The sequence below is a fragment of the Bombus vosnesenskii genome, unplaced genomic scaffold (assembly GCF_011952255.1).
Source record: "Bombus vosnesenskii isolate JDL3184/JDL3185 unplaced genomic scaffold, Bvos_JDL3184-5_v1.1 scf7180000013264, whole genome shotgun sequence".
Classification (NCBI taxonomy): Eukaryota; Metazoa; Arthropoda; class Insecta; order Hymenoptera; family Apidae; genus Bombus; species Bombus vosnesenskii.
Window position 1 is genome coordinate 4,319,121 of NW_022882924.1, and position 23,214 is coordinate 4,342,334.

General features: G+C 34.7%; 2 protein-coding genes across 7 annotated transcripts; both read right to left on the reverse strand.

Moving 5' to 3' along the window:
- Positions 1 to 117: 117 nt before the first annotated feature.
- Positions 118 to 19,815, reverse strand: LOC117237899. 4 transcript variants are annotated; one of them, XM_033502347.1, is made up of 14 exons: positions 19,489 to 19,815; positions 15,820 to 16,795; positions 13,998 to 14,870; positions 6,333 to 6,511; positions 6,021 to 6,237; positions 5,637 to 5,887; positions 5,335 to 5,558; positions 5,109 to 5,265; positions 4,755 to 5,035; positions 4,562 to 4,693; positions 2,469 to 2,696; positions 2,192 to 2,389; positions 2,021 to 2,068; positions 118 to 1,900 (listed from the first exon to the last, which is right to left on the reverse strand). In XM_033502347.1, the coding sequence occupies exons 2-14, from the start codon at positions 16,776 to 16,778 to the stop codon at positions 1,082 to 1,084; spliced, it is 4,566 nt and encodes a 1,521-aa protein (XP_033358238.1). In that variant the 5' UTR covers positions 16,779 to 16,795; positions 19,489 to 19,815; the 3' UTR covers positions 118 to 1,081. The 4 variants fall into 4 exon arrangements, with proteins under 4 accessions (XP_033358238.1, XP_033358244.1, XP_033358219.1 ...); XM_033502353.1 differs by lacking the exons at positions 2,021 to 2,068; positions 19,489 to 19,815 and adding an exon at positions 2,866 to 4,185 and having other exon boundaries at positions 15,820 to 17,033; XM_033502328.1 differs by lacking the exon at positions 19,489 to 19,815 and having other exon boundaries at positions 15,820 to 17,026.
- A 283-nt stretch (positions 19,816 to 20,098) lies between these two features.
- LOC117237979 (acetyl-CoA acetyltransferase, mitochondrial) lies at positions 20,099 to 22,966 on the reverse strand. Of its 3 annotated transcripts, none has more exons than XM_033502469.1 (9): positions 22,771 to 22,966; positions 22,355 to 22,440; positions 22,158 to 22,272; positions 21,891 to 22,084; positions 21,494 to 21,784; positions 21,235 to 21,423; positions 20,954 to 21,111; positions 20,772 to 20,888; positions 20,099 to 20,508 (listed from the first exon to the last, which is right to left on the reverse strand). In XM_033502469.1, the coding sequence occupies exons 2-9, from the start codon at positions 22,418 to 22,420 to the stop codon at positions 20,229 to 20,231; spliced, it is 1,410 nt and encodes a 469-aa protein (XP_033358360.1). In that variant the 5' UTR covers positions 22,421 to 22,440; positions 22,771 to 22,966; the 3' UTR covers positions 20,099 to 20,228. The 3 variants fall into 3 exon arrangements, with proteins under 3 accessions (XP_033358360.1, XP_033358350.1, XP_033358364.1); XM_033502459.1 differs by having other exon boundaries at positions 22,355 to 22,501; XM_033502473.1 differs by lacking the exon at positions 20,099 to 20,508 and having other exon boundaries at positions 20,534 to 20,888; positions 22,355 to 22,501; positions 22,771 to 22,960.
- Between the last annotated feature and the right edge of the window lie 248 nt (positions 22,967 to 23,214).

Below are 23,214 nucleotides of genomic sequence, written 5' to 3' on the forward strand. Positions count from 1 at the left end.
CTTTGTTGCTTTGATCAATTATATTAATATCTATTTCTGCAATTATGCAACATTTAAAGTATGAACGTTGTTTAAATCTTATTATTATTAAATTAGATGTCATAGAAGCACTATAAATTTAAAAAAGAACATAAAAATTTTATTATGGTCCATAATATCAGGTATAGCAATTACACGTATGAAATATTAGAATATTTGTACGGTAAAATACACACACACACACATACATATATATATATATATATATATATATATATATGCTACATAATTATGTAAATAATATTGGAGTTCTCCGCTCTTTTCTATCCAATTAGTTCAATGATTATTCATTTTATGTATATACTCTCTGATAAATAATTTCAATTGCAGTACATGTTTTCTCCACGATTTTTTTGCAATATTTTAAAATAAAAGAATACGTCGTATATATTTTTTAACCATTGCACAAAAACTAATACATAGGCTTTGATGAATGTTGGACGGATTATATTATTGTAACATTAAACAACCATCATGGTTAATGAAGAAAATGCTTAATAAGCGAATTTATGATTCGTTAAAATAGTATGTACACTAATATCATAAAACTACTAAAATGTTACAGTAGTATATATTACATAAATATTTTAGTTACACAGTCTCGATTGAAAATGCCAAAATGCTAAAATAGACTGATTGAAAGCAAACTGAACCTCAATGAAGTTCAACATATACAATATAAAATCGATGTCTATTGTAGTAAGTAACAAAACGAGTTTACTATATGTTTCACTGCTTATAGCTATCCAATTTTCATTTGCGCGTTATACAATTGTCACGGTAATTAAAGTGATGAGATTATGCACTTATTTGTCAAGTGTGACAAGATTAGAAAATACTGAATTCAGTCTGAGAGATAAAATTATTTTTTCGATCATTGATCGATGAAATCATCAGCAACTTGTTTATCTTTCGTAGAATAGCTTGTGAAAATGAATATTGAATACAAGTTAAACAAGGAATAAATCACCGTAACACTATGCAGCAGAAATTAAATAACCATCAGATTATTCTTCTTATATGCTCAAAAGAAAGATATAGTCTATATCACAGAAACGGAATCATCCGTTTCTTCGGCAGTCTTTTTATCGTCGCTATTACTGTTAGCCTGTTCATTAGAGACTAGAGACACGTCCTTTGGAAGGACCAAGGATTCTTCACCGATCGGCGCTGCAGCCTCGACTAGATTCTCAACGGACGCTGCTACCGTTGATTCGTCTTGGCAGAAACTCCTACGCAGGGACTGTTGAGTTCGCGTAGTCCCTCTCCTAATGCTACTACGAAGTAAATTAGCCACATCGGCCGCAGTTAAATTCGAACTGCTCGATGAAGTCATACAAGGTCGACGAGGTCTTTCGAGCGTCGAATGCGTTCTTTCTATCGAGCGTTCTACCACACCAATTCTTGTTGATCTATCTATCGTATTAGGTCTATGTCTTTCGGTAGCATTACTTTGAGTGTTTGAATTGATGTTTTCGTTTCTTGCTTCAGTTATATGAATTGTTACATCTTGGGTTTGCCTACTTTGATTCATTTCTACAAGTACAGTGGCGTAATCAGGAGGTGGAGGTTGTAGCGCCGGTCTCTGTCTCGGAGTACTGCTCTCACCGAGCACGTTCGCTATTCGACGTACACTTCTTCGAAAACTTTGCCGCAACATCTTTGCTATTCTCGCTCCCGTTGCTGTAGTGTAACTCGGAGGAGGTGTATATTTTGGCGGTGGATCTTCAAATGGTACTTCTGTCGTTGTATGTACGATACCATTGCCGTGAATGCTGGTACTCATATCGTTTCCAGTATGCGTTTGCGCATCTCGTGGGTCATCAGGCTCCAAAGATGGTCGATACAATAATTGAATTCTCTGTGAAATTAAAATTTTTTGAAAATCACATATATTAATTATAAATAAGTTCAAAATAAAAATTTCTTTCTATGTATAAAAACAGTGGATGTAAGACATATACACGATTAGAAAACTTACACCATTACATTGTTCACAGTGATTTATATTAACTTCCACTTGATTGTTCTAATGTTAGCACAAACAAAAATTGATGTCAAATGTATATTAGTATGTTAAAATGGAAAGTATGGAAAAAATATTATTTAATAATTATTATACTAGTTTGTTAAAATTGTATCGAATTCTCACATCAAAAATATCGGGTGGACCGTTGTTCAAGTATCGACATGTTTGTATAATCGCCACTGCCGGTATCGTCAATATTGGTACTAATTGAATTGTAGCTCCGAGTTGTTTTGCCCAAACTGTCCAGTACTCTCTAGCGGTACGTCGGTAAGAATAAAGTTCTCGAAATCCAGCATTTTTAAATGCTGTAATGCTAAGTACCTATTGGATTTAAATCAATAACTTGCTTACGATATTACTACCTTTTTTTTAAGGTATAAATATTTTGATAGAAACATACCATAAGAATAACAGGCAGTATAACGTTCCACGTGAATGAGAGAAGAGGACCAGCCCAGTGTCTGAGACATCGACCAGTTGGAGGAAACAACTCGGCTACTACCGCTTCACCACTATGTGGACGTCCGCGCACTGCGAATACAGCACCAACTTGCACCAAGTATAAGATCATTATCCACCATGTACCACCAATTGTGTAGTCTAGATAATATACGACGTGTATGCCCAACTATAAACAAATGATTAAATTCCTATAAGACATACAAAATCTACTTTTACTGTTGTTTAAGGATAACTACATTGTAAAAGTCATAGATACGCGCATTTTCTTCAATATTTATATTAATAATTTGCTTTAATATTGCGGCTATTTATGACGTTAGAGATGGCGTAGAGATACTAGTTTTTATATCTTTCACTTGAATATCTAAAAACAATGCATTGTCTTTAACATATCCAGAATATCGAGTTAAAGTTGTATGCGGGATAAACATATAGATCCCAGCTTCTTTATTCATGTCTTCAGAATTCGATTTATCTTGCCCTATAGCTTTAACAATTTTTTTTATATCGTTTGCTGGATTTTCTTGATTTCTCAATGTAGCTGTTGCTCTAAGGACACAAGGCCAATCCAACAATGGATCCCATTTTCCGGTTTCAACTTGTAGGCATCCGATAATATGTCGACCTTTCCACTGTCCTATACCATTTAGAAATAGCTTCATTCTCAAAGTATATCCATATTCTTTATTTAAAAATTTTGGACTATAAAGAACGCAGTCATTTTCTTTTGCTTCGGTCATTTTTTCTTTATAACGGTCAATTCTCCATAAAAGACGACCATTAGTTGAATATTGTTCAAAACATTCCTGTTTACATGGACACTCGACGAATTCCGGAATATTTAATTTTGAATTATCCGTAATCAATTCCTCCAGATACTTTAGATTTTCTTTCATTTGAAACTTCAACCCTTTAATATTACTTTTCTGGCTAGTTGAGGTTTCTGATTGCCGCTCTATTTCTTCTTCTAAATTTTTTATTTTCTCAATTATATATTTTTGTTGATCCACTAATTCCTTCGAATTCTTACACCTCATTTCTAATTCTAATTTAAGATCGTGAATTGATTGCTGTTGTTCTTGCCATATGTTATTTATGTGTACGTTCTCTTTTGTTACGAAAGCTTTTAGATCATTTAATTCTATGTACCAATCACCAAGTACTTTATTATGCTTACTTTGTTCATTAGTCAATTCACTGTGTAAAAGTTTCAGTTGTTCCGAGATACGTTGAAAACTTAAGCTGGTGCGCTGTTCCATGTTGTCGCTAGTTATTTCTAAATCATTTAATCTTTGATTTAACGTTGTATTATATTGATAACATACTTTTGTCGTTTCCGCAACTTGAAACCGGAAGGAATTAATCAATTCTTGTTGAGAGTTCAATAACTTTAAACATTGAGACATATTATCCTGGAGAATTTTGCGTTCTTTTTCCTCATGGTTTATTACAGAACGAAGCAATCTTAGAGCAGAGAACACTTTACTTCTCCATAAAGAATCTTGAACTTCCTTCATTTCATTATTCTCTTTCGTAAAATTTCTGCATGTTTTTCGATGATCTTCCATATTTTTTCGAGGTACGTAAACTCCACATTTGAAAGAACATTCTTCTAAAACCGATCCGCAATGTTTCACGTGATCGTATAGATATTTCTCTTCGAAAAAATCGTTACAAAAGTAACAAGGTACGCTCCGCCGTACTATAGAATTGACTCGATTACTCATTTTCTGAAACGTACGGTGACTCCAACGATACTGATGAAATACTTTAATCATTTCAGTGCTTGGAGTGATAATCGTTATCTGTATAAATAGAATATTACATGGTCTGTCTGATAAGAAGAGAATTTTAAATCCTCTTGAACGGTTGAACAGAACAGCGATTTAATTTACTTTTAGTAGTGACGATATAATCATACATTAACAAATATTATTTTATTGAAATTTACTCCAATTTCCAGTTCGAAATATTGCACAAATATATTGGAAAATTAAAAATTACCAAGTAAATGTAAATAATTATATTTACCTCGGTAGCCATGGGTAAGCCTAGTATATAAGCACAAGCACAACTGAAGAATGTAATAGTAGTTTCCCATAACTTCATCATTTTTGCATTAATTGCCATAATACCAGTTATTACACAATGCCATATTGCCAGCTATAATAACGAAACTTTTGTATCTTCGATTTTGGTTTATCATATATTTTGAATCGCATACCTGTTGAGCTATTCCAAATAGGATAAGAATAAAATAGAAAAGAACTGCCCAGAATGGTGACACTTGTTCAGTGCCTAGTAACGCTAACGTTGCAGGAACCAATTCAGTCGAAAATCTCAAGGCTTGATAACCAGATTCAACACTAAAGTCCGCACCGGGGCGAGTTACACGTTCTCCAATAATAAACGACGCATGTGCCATAAATCTTTCTGGTGTACTGCTATATCCCGGTGGTGCCGGCTGGTTCACAGGTCGCATAAACATATACGACGATATTCTTTCTGAAACAGAAATTTATTACGCTTAAATTTTGAGATCTTCATTTGAGTTGATAATGAGCTGTTGTTTGCTTACCAAATGAGCTAGGTATGTAAATATATCCATGATGTCGCAAAACTTGCACGCAAGTATTTGCCAGAAAAGCTGCGAGAAGTAGAACTGCGAGAGTTAACACGATCACTAGACTCGTGTCTCGTTGTAATAGATGTTTGTGCTTATTATGAGCAGCTATCTAGAAGAACAATAATATCCTCAAGTAAAGATTCCATTAGTCAAATGCATCACAGTACGTCGTAATTACCTGCATAGCAGCTGCACCAAGTAATCCCCAAGTGAGGAAAACCTCGATGGATGCTGCTACCCACGATTTGCCATTAATGAAAAACTCAGTCCACACAGTGGCAGGAAAAAGTTGATGTACAGAGCCTGGTGGCGTGAGGCCAAGTAATTTCGTACAAAGAACTAATGTACCAAATACAGGCACCAACGTAAAAACATATACTACTTTGCCATAAGATCTCAGACCTGAAACAATTATTAAATATTAGAAGAAAACAATAATGAAAACAGATATGTATATCGTTTAATAAAATCATGAAATACCTTTGCTTAATGATACGAACACGATCATCCATACAACAGCTAAATTGAAAGCCACTTGAAACTTTAACGTTACGACACCGGGATCTGATTCGTTTAAATGATTTCTTTGCAAGACAACTCCGCTAAAATAATCTGGTACTGTCTCATATAATTTATGCAAATTACTATTATTCTGTGTAGGTTTATCTTCTCTGTACAAGGAAAACGGTTCTGCCCATCGGTACTTATCCTGCTTCGTTATAAATGAATCTCTAGAAAAGATTATAAAAATATTCTCTCATTATTATTGGTCTTTCTTAAAATGAAAAATTTACCGTAAGAAATTTTATCAGAAAATTTATCAAAATTATGAATAAATCAAAAACAGGAAACAAATCAACACACCTAAAGTAGACGAACATCCAGGACACACCAACGATACTGTAGATACCGATGAATGCTTGTGCAATTAGAAGAGCTATACCAACGCCCTGAAAGAGGGGTGAAATCTTCCACATATCCACGGATCCAGCCGCCAATCTTTGACCGAGACACACGTGCAACGTCAAAAGTGGAATACCCAATACCAAAGATAAAATCAGGAACTGTACAATGAAATTTGCTGAAAGAAAAAGACAATTAAAGATGCGATGATAATGGATAAAATTGAGTAATAGTTTACTCAAGTATTTATGCAATAGCAATTTCTACACTCACCTCCAAATTGTACACTAAGAATAGAAAATCTACTTATATTAAAAAGACCAAGGGTGCAACTAAGACACGCCAAGGCTGGACTAAGAGCATGTGGCCATTTTCCCAATGGATTAGCATCCTCGTCCTCATCCTCTCCTCTATCCTCATCCCTATCAACGTCTCTCTGTCTGTCACATATTCTAAACAAACACATTGTTCCGTAAAAAAAAAAAATGAAATCAAAAGAGAACAAGAAAGTAACCAATACTATTGCATCCGTTTAACTTCTTCCGTATATAATAAACAAAGTATTAAAAAGGTAAGAAATTAATTAAAGAATTACAGCGCATCGCCTGAGAGGTAGATAGTTAAACGAAATAGTATACTGCACAAGTAATGGTTACAATGTTAAATATACCACAGCATGGCTGACAGCTGCTGATAAGAGTATGTAAAACAATCATGTTAAAGGTCGTATCGATTTGTCGTAAAACTGGGTCGAACGTAATTGTATCTTATTTGTCGCTCTTGCCGAAGAAAATTCACGGTCGATCGAGACTGCGTTGCGACAAATGAAAGCCTATATTAGGATTTAATCGTGAGACATTGAATACGAGATTTATATTACAGAGTATTTGCATTCGTATACTGTCACTTTTAAACCTTATATACCGTAATGTTAACTGTACTTCTATATCATTTGGCCATTGTACAATAAACTGTGAAATACGGGTACGAGTTAAGCGTAGAGAAGAAAAGAAGAAAATAAAGAAACAACAATTTATAATAAGTAAGAACTACGATTGTTGCCAGCATCGATAAAAGATCGAGAATCATCAATGTACCGTTATCACGGAATAGAGAGATGAATACCTAAAAGAAACCGAACATTCCTACTGGGTTTCGACTTAAAGACACAACTCGACCTTGTTTTGCGTGAGGAATACGAAGGAGTTAGTATGTCTGTGCCACCTTCATTGCACCAATCTCGCAATTCTCCTGACGTTTTAGACGACTATTCGTGAATTATTCATATACGTATGAATACGAGGATTGTCTCGATTCTGGTTAACGAATGCTTATTACCACGTTGTCTTGTCGTTCGTTCGATCAAGATTGAAACTCCTTTCAATACCAATCGATCGTTTTCGACCATTCTTACGTTCGTCTAAAACGAATATAAAATTTTTATAATTGTTCCATAAGCGACAAAATAGCCCGTTCCGATTACTATTCTGTAAATTATTAACGTTAAAGGCGTAGAAATACATTTAGACTGACTTTAACATTATATAACTGATCGCTTTGAATGCTGAAAATTTGAAAACTAGTCACGAACTTTCGAATCCTGAAACTCTAATGGTAGAGAAAAGCAAGGTTAAAATGTTCTATCGATTAATCAATAAACTGACCACTTCTAATGGCCACGATATCTTTAGTGGCGTGTCCAAATAATATAGAAGATTAGAAACACGCAAACAGTAGCTTGGGCACGATCATTGCGTCAGACTAAATTTACCACTCGATGGAAATAGCGCAAAATTGTGTTTCGTTGGCTATAAAAATTCCAGAGAAAAACAATGTTAGAATTAGATATTTGTGCTTCTAACGATTGTTGCCAATCGCGTATATTACAGCGTACGTACAATGAAATCGTGGGAACGACGGAGATCTTGTGCTCTGAGTAAGCTTTCAGCGTAATACGTACACTAATAGTGTATACTATACTGCGGATACCCGTATTATTAAACCTTCCCGACAAAAACGGTTAGTGAAACACGTTTAGCTTCGGCAAATAGCTGCATCAAGTACGTAGGATAGTAATAGTATGTTTCAAAACGATTCGTAATTGATCAGTGACAAACTTGATACTGAACTAATATTATTATTATTATTATTATACGAGTCGTTTTCTTTTGAAACGATCGCTGTCTTTCCATCTAAATGTTTTTCTCTAAAAGCTAATTATGATCAGTTTCGGAGCCTTGATAATAAAACTGTCTAGCTTCAGGGACTTAACTTGATTTCTCAAGGGAAACAACTCATCGATGATCGGTACAATTCCTCTTGGCTCAATCTATAAAAGGTTAAATTTGTCATTGAAGCAAATTAAATATCGTTACGGTGGTTAGATATAATTTATAACTTAAAAATTGCTAGGTAACACCATCGTAAAGATCGTCGAACGACTGTTTATCTACGTAATTAATCGGATAATCGTAACAAATCGGTATAAGAAACTCTTACAATCGTAGAATATACCTGATACGATGTCTACGTTGACTACAGTAAAAGTATTGGCGACAAATCGTTGGATCGTGGTTCATCATGAATACATGTTACGCCAATGATGTCGATGACCGTTCGTTTCCACGGGAGTTGAGATCGATTTTCCTCTTCGCTCAGTCGCTTTTATTATTCTATCCTCTTTCTTCAAACGCCGTTCTACCAGTAACGATTGATACATATAATGAAACTAAGTTTCATGACAAATTTTCGATCGACCGATTTCCCAAGATTAACAAATTTCGAAGAAATAATTACACGATATCAGAAAATCGTGTATTAAATTTCACAGTCGTTCAAGGTTTCAACGCTCTGTATTTAACGAGGTAAGAACAATCGAATTTCAAAACTGTGCCTTCTCGGCGTCACGGGGTCTCGCTTTTGAGAAACGATTTTACGGTTTCGTTCGTCTTCTACTATTCTCTCGATGTGAAGATAGTTTGTTGGCCTGTTTTCACATTCACGCAAAGCACCGTGTTTGTTCCTTTATTTTTTTCCAGTTTGTGCGTTCCTTTGTGTTCGTAAGATATTCTTCACGCACCGTTGTTTTATGTTCGAAACGTTTGGTCAGTGATTCAGTAATATTAATCGTGTCATGCGGTATGCAATTTATTTAATCGGCGAAGTGTATGGTGAAACGTATTCGTTTCGCAAAGTATTCTCCAAATATTTTCAACTTCACTTTGTAGATCAGACGTTCTGACGTAATCGATTGATATTATGTTTTAAACGCACTGCACTGGTGTTGATTTTACGCGCGATAATCGATCAAAGAACCGTGTTGATTTTCGATCGTTCGTTTCTTTTAACGAGAATGCCAAAAGTTTTCGATCCATCTATCGCAAAGTTGCAGGTGTAATAGCGCCGCTGATTCAAATCACTTTCGTTTGATCGTCCCTTCGGGTAAAAAATGACCGGAGTCTCTTAAAAGAGCAACAAATCTCGTCTATTACAGAATTTTTGTAAACAAGCATTCGAAAAGTTTACCGAGGCATATGGCTTCTTGGTACGACGATCGATTCTACAACTAAGGCAACCAGCGCTTACCGGGATTTGCCAACTAATACGACGCTTCGGGCAAAACCCTTGAAAGATATAGTCATCGTTTCGTATGTGTTCATTGATATCCTTCGTTCCTCTGAATTTCTCCACGAGGCTATATATATACAAAAACAACATTCGTATTAATTATCACAGGTATGACATCATGGGACATTTTTTCAAAATAAAATTCTTTTGCTGTGATTAACGCACAGTTTAGAAAATCGCAAAAAATTTGTATCTCTGTAGAAACATCCTTTGATCTTTGATAGGAATACGAAATGGAATGTAGTTAGTCGATAGCGTTTCGTATATATACCACGGCATTCGGAGTAAACTTGTCTCTTTGTGCGAATTATCGATCAGTAGTAAAATGCCGCGAAAGAAGCAATGCAACATCGACATTTACTATCGTCGTTACTTTTAATTTCTCCAATCTCTTTCGTTTTTAAGATACGCATGAAGGTAAGGTGCGCAAGGTAAAAAGCGTTCGAAAGAAATTACCGACACCGCGTAACAGTACACAAAACTGATGCACAAACAACCGATATAGGAACCAGTTAGTACGACGTCGTTGTCTTTGATGAACACTGAGGAACAAATTGTCGCATTACCGCGATCAAACTTCCAAAGATTCCACGATCATTCGTGCTTCCAACGACTTGCTATACTGAATACGCTATTCCCGGTGAACCGTATGTATGTACGTGGGATCCCTCCGAAGCCAATGTATAACTGTACTCGGTTAGAGTCACGTGACGAACAAGGTAGATGAACGCACGTGCATATTTACGCTTGCGTGCTTGATCATTCGTCAAAATAATCAAAATTACGATCGATCGTCGTCAATCGCTTATTGGCATTTAACACGTCGATATTCGTCTTCCATAAAGAGGAAAACCTTTACAAGCAGAAATCTTCAACTTTGAGCACGAAACATGCTTATATACTGATCGTTACATACGTGTCGTTGAATATAAATAGGAAGAGAACAACTCGCGATACGGATGATCATTATATGTAGTTACTAGTAGATTAACTCTTTCGTTCCACGTAACTTCGATCGTCCTACTCCATCGAATAACGATATCCTATTTTATTGAACGATCGTTCGATGGCATTCTCAGGTGTCACACGCAATAGGATCTAAACAATCGAAATTACATTATTTTTTCAAGAAAGCGTCGAATTGTTAGAACTATGGGAAAACAATCGCCGATAAAATACGACCGTTCCCGTTAAAAGAACATTTCACAATTGACATTCGCAAGTCAAGTTTCGGCCAGTATTTCACATTCATTGTATGTATGTATCCTACCAGGCACGTACGCAATTGCATTCAACATAGTACAAACAATGACAATGAGTAGGAAGGTGAACCGAAGCGAAAGAAGTCACGCACTGTGGCTACTACATGACGCGGTAGAGAAATGAAAAAAAGAGAGCGGAGAAAGAGAAAAGGAAGGTTACGTGTTTAGTCTGATAACGTTATCTTTTTCCAGCACGAGAATGTCGTGAAAAGAACTACATTGTATTCGAACTATCGTAGAACTTCCAGCTTCTAATTGTCTAGCATCGTTTCAAAATCATGCGTATATTCTAACCGTATTTCTTCTAACTTTCTCCGAATACTCCATGCTACAGTTATCGCATGATAAATGTAACAAGTACGTGTTTGTTCTCTTATTTATTGTTCTAATTAGCTGTTTCGATAGTTTTACCTTCGAAAAAACAAGTTTTTCAAACTTCTCAAAGAAATGAAAGATACAAAGCAAACACGAGGGAAACCGGTTACCCATACGCTCGTTAACCGCATCTAAGAAAAAGGTAAGTCTTTCTGATTTCTACGACAGATATCATAAAAAGGCCAACTAATTTTATATATATATCGAATCTTCCCATTATGATAAAAAGTTTCATACGTTCTTTCTTCGTTCCCTGATTTTTGCGTTCGTTGCGAAGATACGAAATGTCTCCGATAGTAGTTGGCACCGTTGTTACGTACATGTACTTGATGTCTGTTTGTCAAGTATATTTGTATAAACACCTCACTTGGGAAGTAATCAATAAGAGGAGATATCGGTGGTATACGTGCAGGTTAATGTAATATCCAAGCGGAACACACATCCTTTTGTTTCTATAAATCTATGAAACTTTTGTTATATAATCGGCTATAATAATAATTAATAATCATACCGTGTTTAATCTTTCTTTTCGTGCGTCTTAATAATCAGATCTCGGATGAGTTTAACGAAACCAGTCAGTTATAAAATTTTAAGGAAAATAACACAATTATAGCACCGATATACCGTTAAGGGAACTACACCAGGCAGTACCGTTGACCTGGAGCTGCGATATTCCTATGCTACCACTGACCCAAAAACAACATTCATTGTTTAAGAATCAATACAATTACACGTAACACTCTGCATTAGCACGCAAGAACGTACGTATTTACACTCTACCGAATGTATTAATGTCCCTTGAATCTTATTCTCCAAATAATTCGTACATTTAAATATATTTTGAACAGGTGGCGAAAGCCCTCGTTAAGAATCGGTAAAATGTGATTAATATAGAAAGGCGAGGATGTAAAGATAAATACATCGCGTGTCGCCGTAAACGAAATAAATATCGTTTAAAATAAATATGCTAGTAAGTGGAATATTAATGGGAGAGGTATTTATTTAAGAGCATCACGAACAGTCACGGTCCAGAAATCATTCGTTCCTTTGAACCCTCTCGATTCTTAATTTATTAAGTCCATAAATGAAATTAATAAACCAACAGGAAATATGCTTCAGTGACGGAAAAATCGCATCGTGAACTTTGGTAAGTCCGTTAAAACAACCAGCGAAACTCTGATCTGTTTTCTTGTTCAATTGCATACGTGCGTTCTAACCATCGAATTACAGGAGAAAGTGGCCAGGTTAAATTACAATGGTTTCGTAAATGTTAGAGTACGGATCGAGTATGTATGTATGAGTATCGGATTAAATTGATCTATTTGTCGATCAATTGTCAAACCTACATCAACGCAAAGCTGATATAACTCTGTGGATGGAAAAAATGAAATTGTTGCGGTTGAAGCACGAATCTCTGAAAACAGTGAAATCTTCTCACGTGGAACAGACACTAGCAAGGAAGTTCTCTCGACTTTTTCCCAAAAGATCATGTTCGACGACATTAGAATGTCGACATTAGAATAGTGGATTGCGCAACAGGTTGCGCGGTTCATCGACGGTGAAACAATCTGTGCGCGATCGAGATCATTGGCCTTACTAAACCCGACTAAATAGCATGCAACGGCTAGTAATATTTTTTTCAGCAAGAACTAATTACAAGTAATTCAAATTTTGAAATTCTCCGTCGTTTCTCGACGACTCCGTGCTTTAAGAGCGAAGAAGAGCGAAATATAAAAGAAAAACCATCTTAAGATTATAACGCTACACGAGAAACAAAATCGATTGTCCACGGTGTATGTAGCAAGAAAATTAATTAAACGATATACGTGAAAGAAAATAAGATCTATTTGTTAGGCTCTTACCGTAACGCGTTTCATCGAGCGCATGCATTCGTGACGAAACTGTAAAGCATGCGCACGTTTAAACAGTACACAGGACAACGAACAATTATCGCAACTTTCGTCGTTGACCATTCCTGACATGCACCGCGTGCGTGTTCTAGATCTCCAAGTTACACATTTAATCACAATTAATCATAAAATGAAAGAATTCGTCGGTTGCTTAATTCTTAACGCACAACACATTAGACGCCGTAATATGAAGGAAACGAGTCAGAATTGCTTGCAACGTCATACGACAAGCATCGATTCGACGATCTCGTTGCTGATAAACGAACGAACGTTGCTACTTTCCAGGTGAAACTAGATAAAAGTAAATGATGTACAATAAAGATATTCATAGAAATCTATATACATAGAAATAATTTCTCGAGTTACTTTTCTACTATTCTGTCCACGAAGTGTACCGGTGGTTTGCGTAAGAAGGATCTAAAGCGCAAGTACTGTCAAGCATGGATGAGTAACGACCAACAACTAACTCGTTAAGCGAATTCTCGTTTCCGGTGAGTGTGGCAATAAGATTGAACAAACGAGAATGAAAGATGCGGTTCGTGGATTTAGCAAGCATCTAGAACGGCATAGTTTACTGTCCTTAATATTAACCTCGGAAAATACAATATTAAAAATAAGAAACAGAGCATTAGTAACTTTATGTTCCAAGTTTTGATCTATAATTCGAGACGTGTGATCTATCGAATATTTTCCTGGGTCCTAACGGTTTCTATCGTTGACGTGGTAAAACTTCAACGAGTAATAGCAAGAAAGGGAAATCTCACCGTCTGGAAGCGATGCGTTGCGGACTTGTCGCCGTGCTAGAAGGTGGACTCGTAGAAGCACCGCCGAAAGAGCTGGAACATGTCGTGATTCCTGAAGCAGTTGTATCACTGCCCGTAGTCGACGATAAAACGCTGCTTTGCCTCGAAGTAATGTCGCGGCTTCGCGTTCTTTGCGATCGACTTGCTCTAAATTGTCTTCCGCCTCTCCGCGATGGCACTACATTTGAATTATTCGAGTTTCTTACAGGAGCGCTGGATGGCCTAAGGAGGGTGCCGGAAGTACCGTTTGTTTGGGCAGCTAATATCTCTGGAGCAATTAAAGCGATATCTGGCAAAGAATTTGGCGCGGATACGACAGTTCCGTGGCAACTGTTCAAATCGATGTTTCGTTGTCGTTCAGTTTCTTCCGGTAATCTCAAATGACGCAAACGTCTCATCGAAGCCCGTACCCAAGAATTAACAAGCGTAGGATTGTCACGTGTTTCGCGATCGATGGTTTCGTTGCTCGCGTTGCAACGTATATTTTCATCTTGATTATTGCCGTTACAGTCGGACGGCGGATCGGAAGTTAACCATCGCGAACCACCGACCACTAGGGACTTTACTGTCCCGGAGACAGACATCGCGACACTGCAGCCCGCCTCGGTAGCACGATGCTCGCGACCGCGCCTGCGTCTTGCGTTTTCACTGGTGGGGGATGCATTCCCTCCTTCGGTGTTCTCCTGAACCGCGTCAACCACACCGGGTGCTAACGACTCCGTAGCCCGCGGACATTCTACTTCCTCTAACCACGACCAATCTACTTCCGAACATTCTGAACATCCGTCCTCTTGATCCTCTCCATTCGTTTCCAATCCTTCCTCCGTTGAACAACTGTAGACAATCACAATTTTTAGTTTATCGTTTCCCCTGTTTATCTTAGGATTATTACGTATCTTAATTTAAGAGAGAATATAAATTATACTTTAAGAATATAAATTGTTCTTCCTGGCTTTGTTAGGCGTGCTACCTAGATATCTTATAGATGATAAGAAAATACTATATACCTTAGGAAGACACATCCGAGGCACAAGCCATATGGAGAAAGTTTTAAACCAAACCTTTGTCTCTCAGGCGTGGCTACACGTGCCACTTTAAAGATCTATTCAATGTCGACTTGAATCCACGCTTCTCGCACACAACTCGTGCCATTACTTCCGGCTAGTCACTGTGTTGTCTGACGGAGAATCTCTTTGGATATTCGAAACGAAATTACGCGCCTACGAGTATGTATTTATATCGTTCCTCGTAATCTCTGTAAAAGCAACCTATCCTCCATCTATATGAATCACATTACTGATTTCAATTTAACCCAGGAATTTAACATATTACGTTTCTTTATGAAATCGATGGAATTCAACAGCGTTATAACACCTTGCATTTTGAAGATTAAAAAGAAGATTTAACTACACTCTAGAAACTACAGTAAACTAACGGAAGACCCTCTGACCCTTCACCTTTACTTCTACTCTTAAAAATATAACTTACAAAACGTTTTCTACTCCAATGAACTCGACGTAAGTCGGACCTATTTTTATTTATATTCTTATACAAGCACTGTTACACGAGCTAAACAAAAGTCTTTTAAACTTCACGATAAATATTAACCATATCTGAAGAATTCAGCTCAATTAAGAACTGGAATATTTGTGAATAAACTCGCTACTAAATAATTATCGTATATATTATTAACGTTAACAACGATGTCACATTTCCTGCTCCTAATAGCTGACGATTCATTACGTGCGAAGAAGAGTGAAAACAAGTGGTAAAATTGTCGTACCTCGAAATAAAGCTGGATTGCCGATGAATGCCATTGGAAGTTGATGACGCGTAATTATATCCTCTTAAACTAGTTGACCTATCGAACCGAGAAAATGTATCCTGTGCTGCATTTTTGAGTGTAGTTCCTTCCGTCCAAGATTTACGATGTGTATGCTGAAATGATCTTCTTTTAGCTGTTCGTACAAACGTTTGTTCTTCGGAATGATTTTCAACCTCATTAATGCTACTCGCTCCAAGCTCATAATCAACAGGATCGGATCTAGGTTTCCTCGAAATACTTTCAGAAGGGTTGCCCGAACATAATTCAAAAGCTGAATCATTTAAATCCGTGTCTGCTTTCCAGCAGTTTAGTGCTTGTGAGGCACTTTTACCATTGTAATTCAATAAATCTTCGTTTTTTATGGTACGAGAGGTTAATAGGATCAGTCCATGTGAATGTATAACTTGGTCATAACGGTTACATTTCGCTTCAGCTGGATCATCGTTGTCATCGTGTTCTGTGAGAAAATTGAAAGCATCGTTGATCTCCTGTGCCTCGAACGTATCGTCTTCGAGCTTTTCACTGGAATAATGTCCGTCTTTGTTATCCGATGAACTTCCATAATCAACCGTGTCTTGATGCTCCTCATTAATGTCGGAACAAGTCTTTCTTATAACTGGTTCTAAGTTCCTGGTAATGTCACGAACCCTTTTTATCGTATCGGATGAAACGACATCGATTCTTTTACGAATCGGCACCACTTGATCGTGACCTAACGTGACTAATACATCACCGTTGTCATTTATGCATTGTACTTGTTCTTGCTTCCTGGTTAATGACAATGCTTGTTCTAACTTCGGTAGGCACACATCGAGAAGATGTTCTTGCTCGTCAGGCGATGATTCTTGAATCGATACTCGTGGTACACAACTATCGTTTCCAAGATCGATCAAATCACCATCTTCGCTCGAAGTCATTCTGTAATGGTTAACTACTGCAACGAGAAAATGAACGTTTATCTGTAGTAGGGTAACAATCCTGTGCATTCTTTTAAATGTTTAAATTTCTACGATCAGGCTAACTTAATCCCTTGAACAAAGTAGACCGATACTTTTTCGTTTCAAATGTCTAAACCTCTCCTACGTTCGCTTCACTTGGAAACCAAGTACATATATATCGTCATTTTATCTCGATGCGATGAAAACTGATTCTAAAACCACTCTTTTATGTAGAGATTTATTACACAAATTACTATCTTTAGTTCTTTGTGTAAACCATAGAATATGCTACGACAGACTCACTATTTTGGAAATATTGGACAACGTTATGAAATATCCATATAGCTGACATGATTTAAACAATAACTGATTGAAAAGGATGTTTAACCTTACGGTATAAAGAAACACGTATGAATACCGGGCCGTTGAGGAAAATAAGTTACAGCTTCACCCACGGTGTTATATTATTAGGAATCATTAACGATGTAATGCTAAAGACAATTTGCCAACTCCGATTATTTATAAACTAATCCTACTACCACAGTACTAACGTGATTGTGATAAAAATGAAGAAATAAACATATGAATCATTCCTCATACCTACCAAAATACGCACACAATATCAATCAAAAGTATTATCGACACAAATTCATAAAGTTTTATTATTATTTAGTAACATTTCATCTAAAACGACTCGATTGTCGTATCAATTATCACCCATTAGCATCTATTGTCGACTGATAATAATTCAAATTATTATCTGGTATTATCTAGTAGGTGAAAAAGTAAGTAAGAACTGGTAACCGATATAAATTAAAAATTTGACTACGTACATCATATCAGAGTCGGTAAAAAATATGATTCGTTCATTAATTGATTCATATCCTTTAGTACTCGGGAACGGAAGAACACAGAAACATTTCTGTAATATTACTCTTCCGAACGACGCCTGCCCCTTTACAAAACTCGTAGAGAAATACTAGTAATAGAAAGAATAAATTGTAATACTTTTTGTACTTTTTAACATTTTTAACCATTTTTACACTTCTATATATTTTAATAGTGGATGCATGATTGGAAAAGTCAAAAGGAAGCTATCGATCGATATTGTCGGAAAACTATCGATCTAAAAGCTGTGACTGGAATCGACTGGAACGACTGTCACGGTCGATACTTTAGGACAAGCCCGTTGCCAGCACACTTGTCCAGGTAACAGGTAACCAGTAACCGGACCTTCTCAGCTGGCTACGGCTCTATATAACTCATTCGTGAATCATGAACCAGGACAACAACTTCAGAATGCTTTTATAGAGTTTCAAACTAATCAATATCCTAAAAACAATACTATAGCCAAATAATCTAATTCATTTTCCTTATTCACGTACTCGCGCAATATTATTTTTCTATGAAGAAATTTTATTTTACATGAAACATATATTTAATATGTTCTTCTATGTGTGTGTTTGTGTGATACTTGCTTTTATACATAGAGACATCTACATAGCCTGTAATACTTGTACAATATTTATTTGATTCTCCTCGATAAAATACCAATAATAAAGTGTACAAGCAATAGTTAATAATCAAAAATAAATAAACTGGCAAAATGATGACAAATGATCTACTCGTTTTGTCGTTTGTATAAGAGTAGTTTCATTTTTCTTATAAATATGGTTAAGCTAGTACACTAATGATATCCTCTATTACATACAAACAACGTGTAATAGCTGTCAATGTTTGAAGGCCAACTACATATTCATAAAAACAGCTACATGATTTTAAGATTTAGTACATGTGATATTTTTTTTATCATATTTGTAGTTTTTCTATTTTTTAATTTACTAAATACTAAATACATATAATTTAATAAATCAAGTTTAAAAGTAATTGTGATTGAAGTCTTGTAAAGTAAAATATTGAATATTTTTCATATCTTGTAAATTTTATGTAAATTTTCGCAAAGGATATCCGAAAATTAAAATCCTAGAATTTTCAGTATAGCTGTTCGCAAAAGATATAACATTGCAAACGTTGATAAACGATTTCATTTCTTCTTGTAAATTTTTGTTATTTAATCAATTATTTATTAAACAATAAAATGAGATGTATATTACAAGTACATCTCTTACTTACGTCATTTTATAATATATAGAAATTTATATGTATATTTCAAACAAATGAAAGCTGTCGATGTTTTTTTAAAATATAGCAATGCTCTAGAATTTGTAAACCGATCATAACTGAGGATAACGCCATCTAAAAATATTATAAGCTTATTTAGCCCAAAGCGCGCCTATTAGAACAAAAAAAAATAAATTCTATATGTTCTATTATACAGCTTCTCTTATACACTCATTATATTATAAACAGAAGTTCAACATTGCAAAATTCGGAATAGTCGTTATTACTTCGAAATCACACACATTTGCGCTTAGTTTAATATTTTCTATCAAATTTTGCCCAGTTATTTAGATTCATCTAAAAATGGTATTATGTCTAATTATATTATTCATTATGGTTTTATGATCTCGCTTTTTAAATGATAACTCAATTAATTTATTAATCTAAACTTCGAATTTTCACTTTTATTAGAACTTTCTTTTTATCTGTATTTGAAAGATCTATGAACACTTGAGTCACCAAATTTGATCATGCAATTCTTTTTAAATAAGATCAAGATCAGTTTTACACTTATTATTATCCGTTATTCTTGGTACTGGTTACGTCGGCCCTCGAAAAACCAAACAGAGCACTGACATGATTTCAATAGCACAGTTGCAGCAAACTCAACATTCATTGTTGATTTCAGCGATTTTGAAAAGTATCTATTAGTCTTTTCACTTCCTTTCGTAATCCAGGAATTTAAGCATATTATTCACTACAATACGCCACGTAGATGATATGAAAGAAACAAATACTTTACGTTATCCGCGTAAGGCGTAAGGCACGCACTGAAGAAAGAACGAACGTCGGCAAGGAGAGTCCGATGCGTGCATTCACCAATTCACTGCCGATCTTCGACATGTCGGTGTGTGCGTGCCTGCCTGCTTACCCATCGGAAAGAGAATACATATTCAGACTGAATGGTAGATAGAAAGGGAAGCAAGAGGACAGAGACAGTAGTGACAGGGTGAAAAAGAGTAGGCGATTCAAAGAGAACAAGTATGTACATATATACAGGCGAAAGCAGCAGGCGAACTATAAGATATGCCGACCAACGATACTTGCTAATCTTGAGTACATCAAATATAGCCATATACATTCTAGTTTGCGTTATTATTATTTCCAAAACACTCAGGTATTGATGGTCGTTAATTAATTAATTTTTATTTACTGATCACGCATTCGATTAACATAGAAGTCAATATATACAGCTATGTGTATTCAAATGAGATAATTTTTTTACACTTAGTGTACCATACCACGCATTTATCGTTTTCGATTTTGGAAGACTTCTTGTAATTTTCTTTCCAATAATTCTGAATCTAAACGATGTTTACAAAGAAACTGCCGTTCTAAAAAGAGAACTGGGATTTCATATTTGTACAGTTCCAAATATCGTTCATTCCCAGGCGTAGTAATATCAACTTCTTGCAATTGATAACGACCAGAAAAACGCAACTGCAATTCATTTTTTAAAATATCACAAAGTGGACAAGGATGTTTTGTATATAATGTTAATATTGGTGGAGAAGACATTGTATGATACCTATAGAACGAAAGAAAAATTATATTCCTTCAAAGATAATTATTCTTACTTTATTTTTAATATTATTTATTTATCGTAACAATATGATATAAAAAATAAATTGTACAGATATAAAAATTGTATATCTTTGTGCATAGTAAAAAGAAATAAAAATATTCTTTACAACCATTATATAAAATATTGCATAACATTAAACAACTATTACCACATAATTATATATCACATTTCATAGGCATATGAAACTTCTTCCATTATAAACTTACAATTTTTCAATTAAAATTGATGAGGCCCCACCACCTCCATTGCAGATAGATGCAATACCCTTCTCTCCAGCTTTTAAAGCGTGTACTAAATGTACTACAAGACGAGCTCCAGACATACTAAAATTGTTAATATTTGCAATTTAAATTTTTATTCATGTTTACAAAAATAACCAAATACTTACCCAATAGGATGACCAAGAGACACAGCACCACCATGAATATTTACTGTATTTGGATCCAGATCAAGTAATTTTTGATTTGCGATTACAACAACACTAAAAGCTTCATTAATCTCCCAGAGAGCTATATCATTCTTATTAAGTCCAGTTTTTTCTAACAGCTAAATGTACCATATATTATACAATTTTTACAATAATTCAATATATACCATAACCATGATATAATAATTTACATCATCAAAATTTTATTAAGCATTCTGTTATATATGTCGTAAGAAGTTTACCTTAGATATACCAAAAGATGGTGCAGTTGGAAAATCAATGGGGTCAGTTGCAGCATCTTGAAATGCAATAACTCGTGCTAAAGGTTTCAAATTCATTTTTTGTGCAACCACTGTAGTTGTTAGGATTAATGCAGCAGCTCCATCGTTTAAAGTTGATGCATTTCCAGCAGTTACTGTACCATTTTCCTTCTGCAATAAATAAAGTCAAATTATTATTTGAAATTTGTATTAGTAATTCTCAATTAATTTAATCTTGTACCTGAAAAACTGTATTCAATTTATCAAATTTATCAAAATTAACTTTTTTATATTCTTCGTCTTCGTTAAATACTATATCAGGATTGCCTCTTTTTTGAGGCACAGGAACAGGAACAAGTTCATCTTGAAAGATTTTATTTGCATATGCTGTAGCACTACGTTTGTAACTATTAATAGCATACCTATCTTGCTCATCACGCGTAATATTTAATTTTTTGGCAGTATTTTCTGCACAATTTCCCATATGAAACTTATTATAAACATCAGTTAAACCATCAAATACAATACCATCCTATTAAATTACAAATAATCAATATGAAGATTAATAAATTACAACTTTTTTCAAAAAGGCACAAAAACATTTATTTTTTACACATTAAATATAGCATTTATTATACCTCAAGTTTTATACCACCATACTTAATTTCCCCTCGTGGTAGATAAAATGGTACATTAGACATTGATTCCATACCACCAGCTAGAACAATTTCTTGATGCCCGCATTGTAATGACTGAGAAGCAAGCATAATGCTTTTCATACCACTTGCACACACTTTGTTAACTGTTGTGCATATTGTCGACTTAGGAAGACCTGATTTAAAAATTTATCAATATATATATTGATATTATAATTTAGAACAAATAAAATAATAGTACAAAAAAACCTGCAAACAGCGTAGCTTGCCTTGCTGGAGCTTGACCTAAGGAAGCTTGACAAACATTTCCCATATATACTTCTGTAACTTTATCTTTGGAAATTCCAGCACGTTCAATTGCTGCCTGTTATAATTTATAATTATGTTTTGTACATATGTCTACAGCAATTCATTATCACTTTAGTAAATATAAAATTGATATTTACTTTTATAGTTATGGCTCCAAGTTTTGGTGCAGCTAAACTTGATAATCCTCCAAGAAATGATCCCATAGGGGTTCTAGTTGCACTAACTATAACGACATCATTTAGTTTTACTTTAGAACTATATGAACGTAAGGTCATGAGAGGAATCTAAACAAAAAAAAGTATGACTAAACAATAAAAAAGAATTTTTCATAAAATAAATTTTTGTAAATTACATGTACATACGTTAAGCATATTAAGATACATTATTATAATACATTATTAAGATACATTATTATTTATAAGACACAATTAAAAATAATAAAACATATATATTATAATGAAATAGTGCAATAATTCTTGTTTAATTCTTATTTAAAAATATATATATCGAAAATTAATTTTATTTTACAATAAACAATTTATGAACGACTTACTTTGTTTATGTTCTTTAATAGCAACATTGTGACAAAAAATTTAACAACCTGCGATTGTTATACTACATAAACTGATACACAAGATTAAACTATCTTGACTTCTCAGTGATTAATCTTATGTTCCAACTAATCACTATATAAAAGTAGCAATATTTGCATCCAAATCCATGGTTTCTTTATATCTCATTAATTATAATTAAATTAATTGCATACATATAATTTATTTATACTTTAAGTTTGCTATAAATATAAACTTTTATTTGTATAGATTTGTGACTTCTTTAATTTGTATTATGGATATATTTTTAAAAGTTTGTACAAAATACGGACACCCTAATAAAGACGGTCCTGAAATATTACACATGCGCAGGAATGTAACCTTTTACTTATATTTCCTTACTTTGTATTAGCTATCATACTACTATCTATATTACTATCATATAA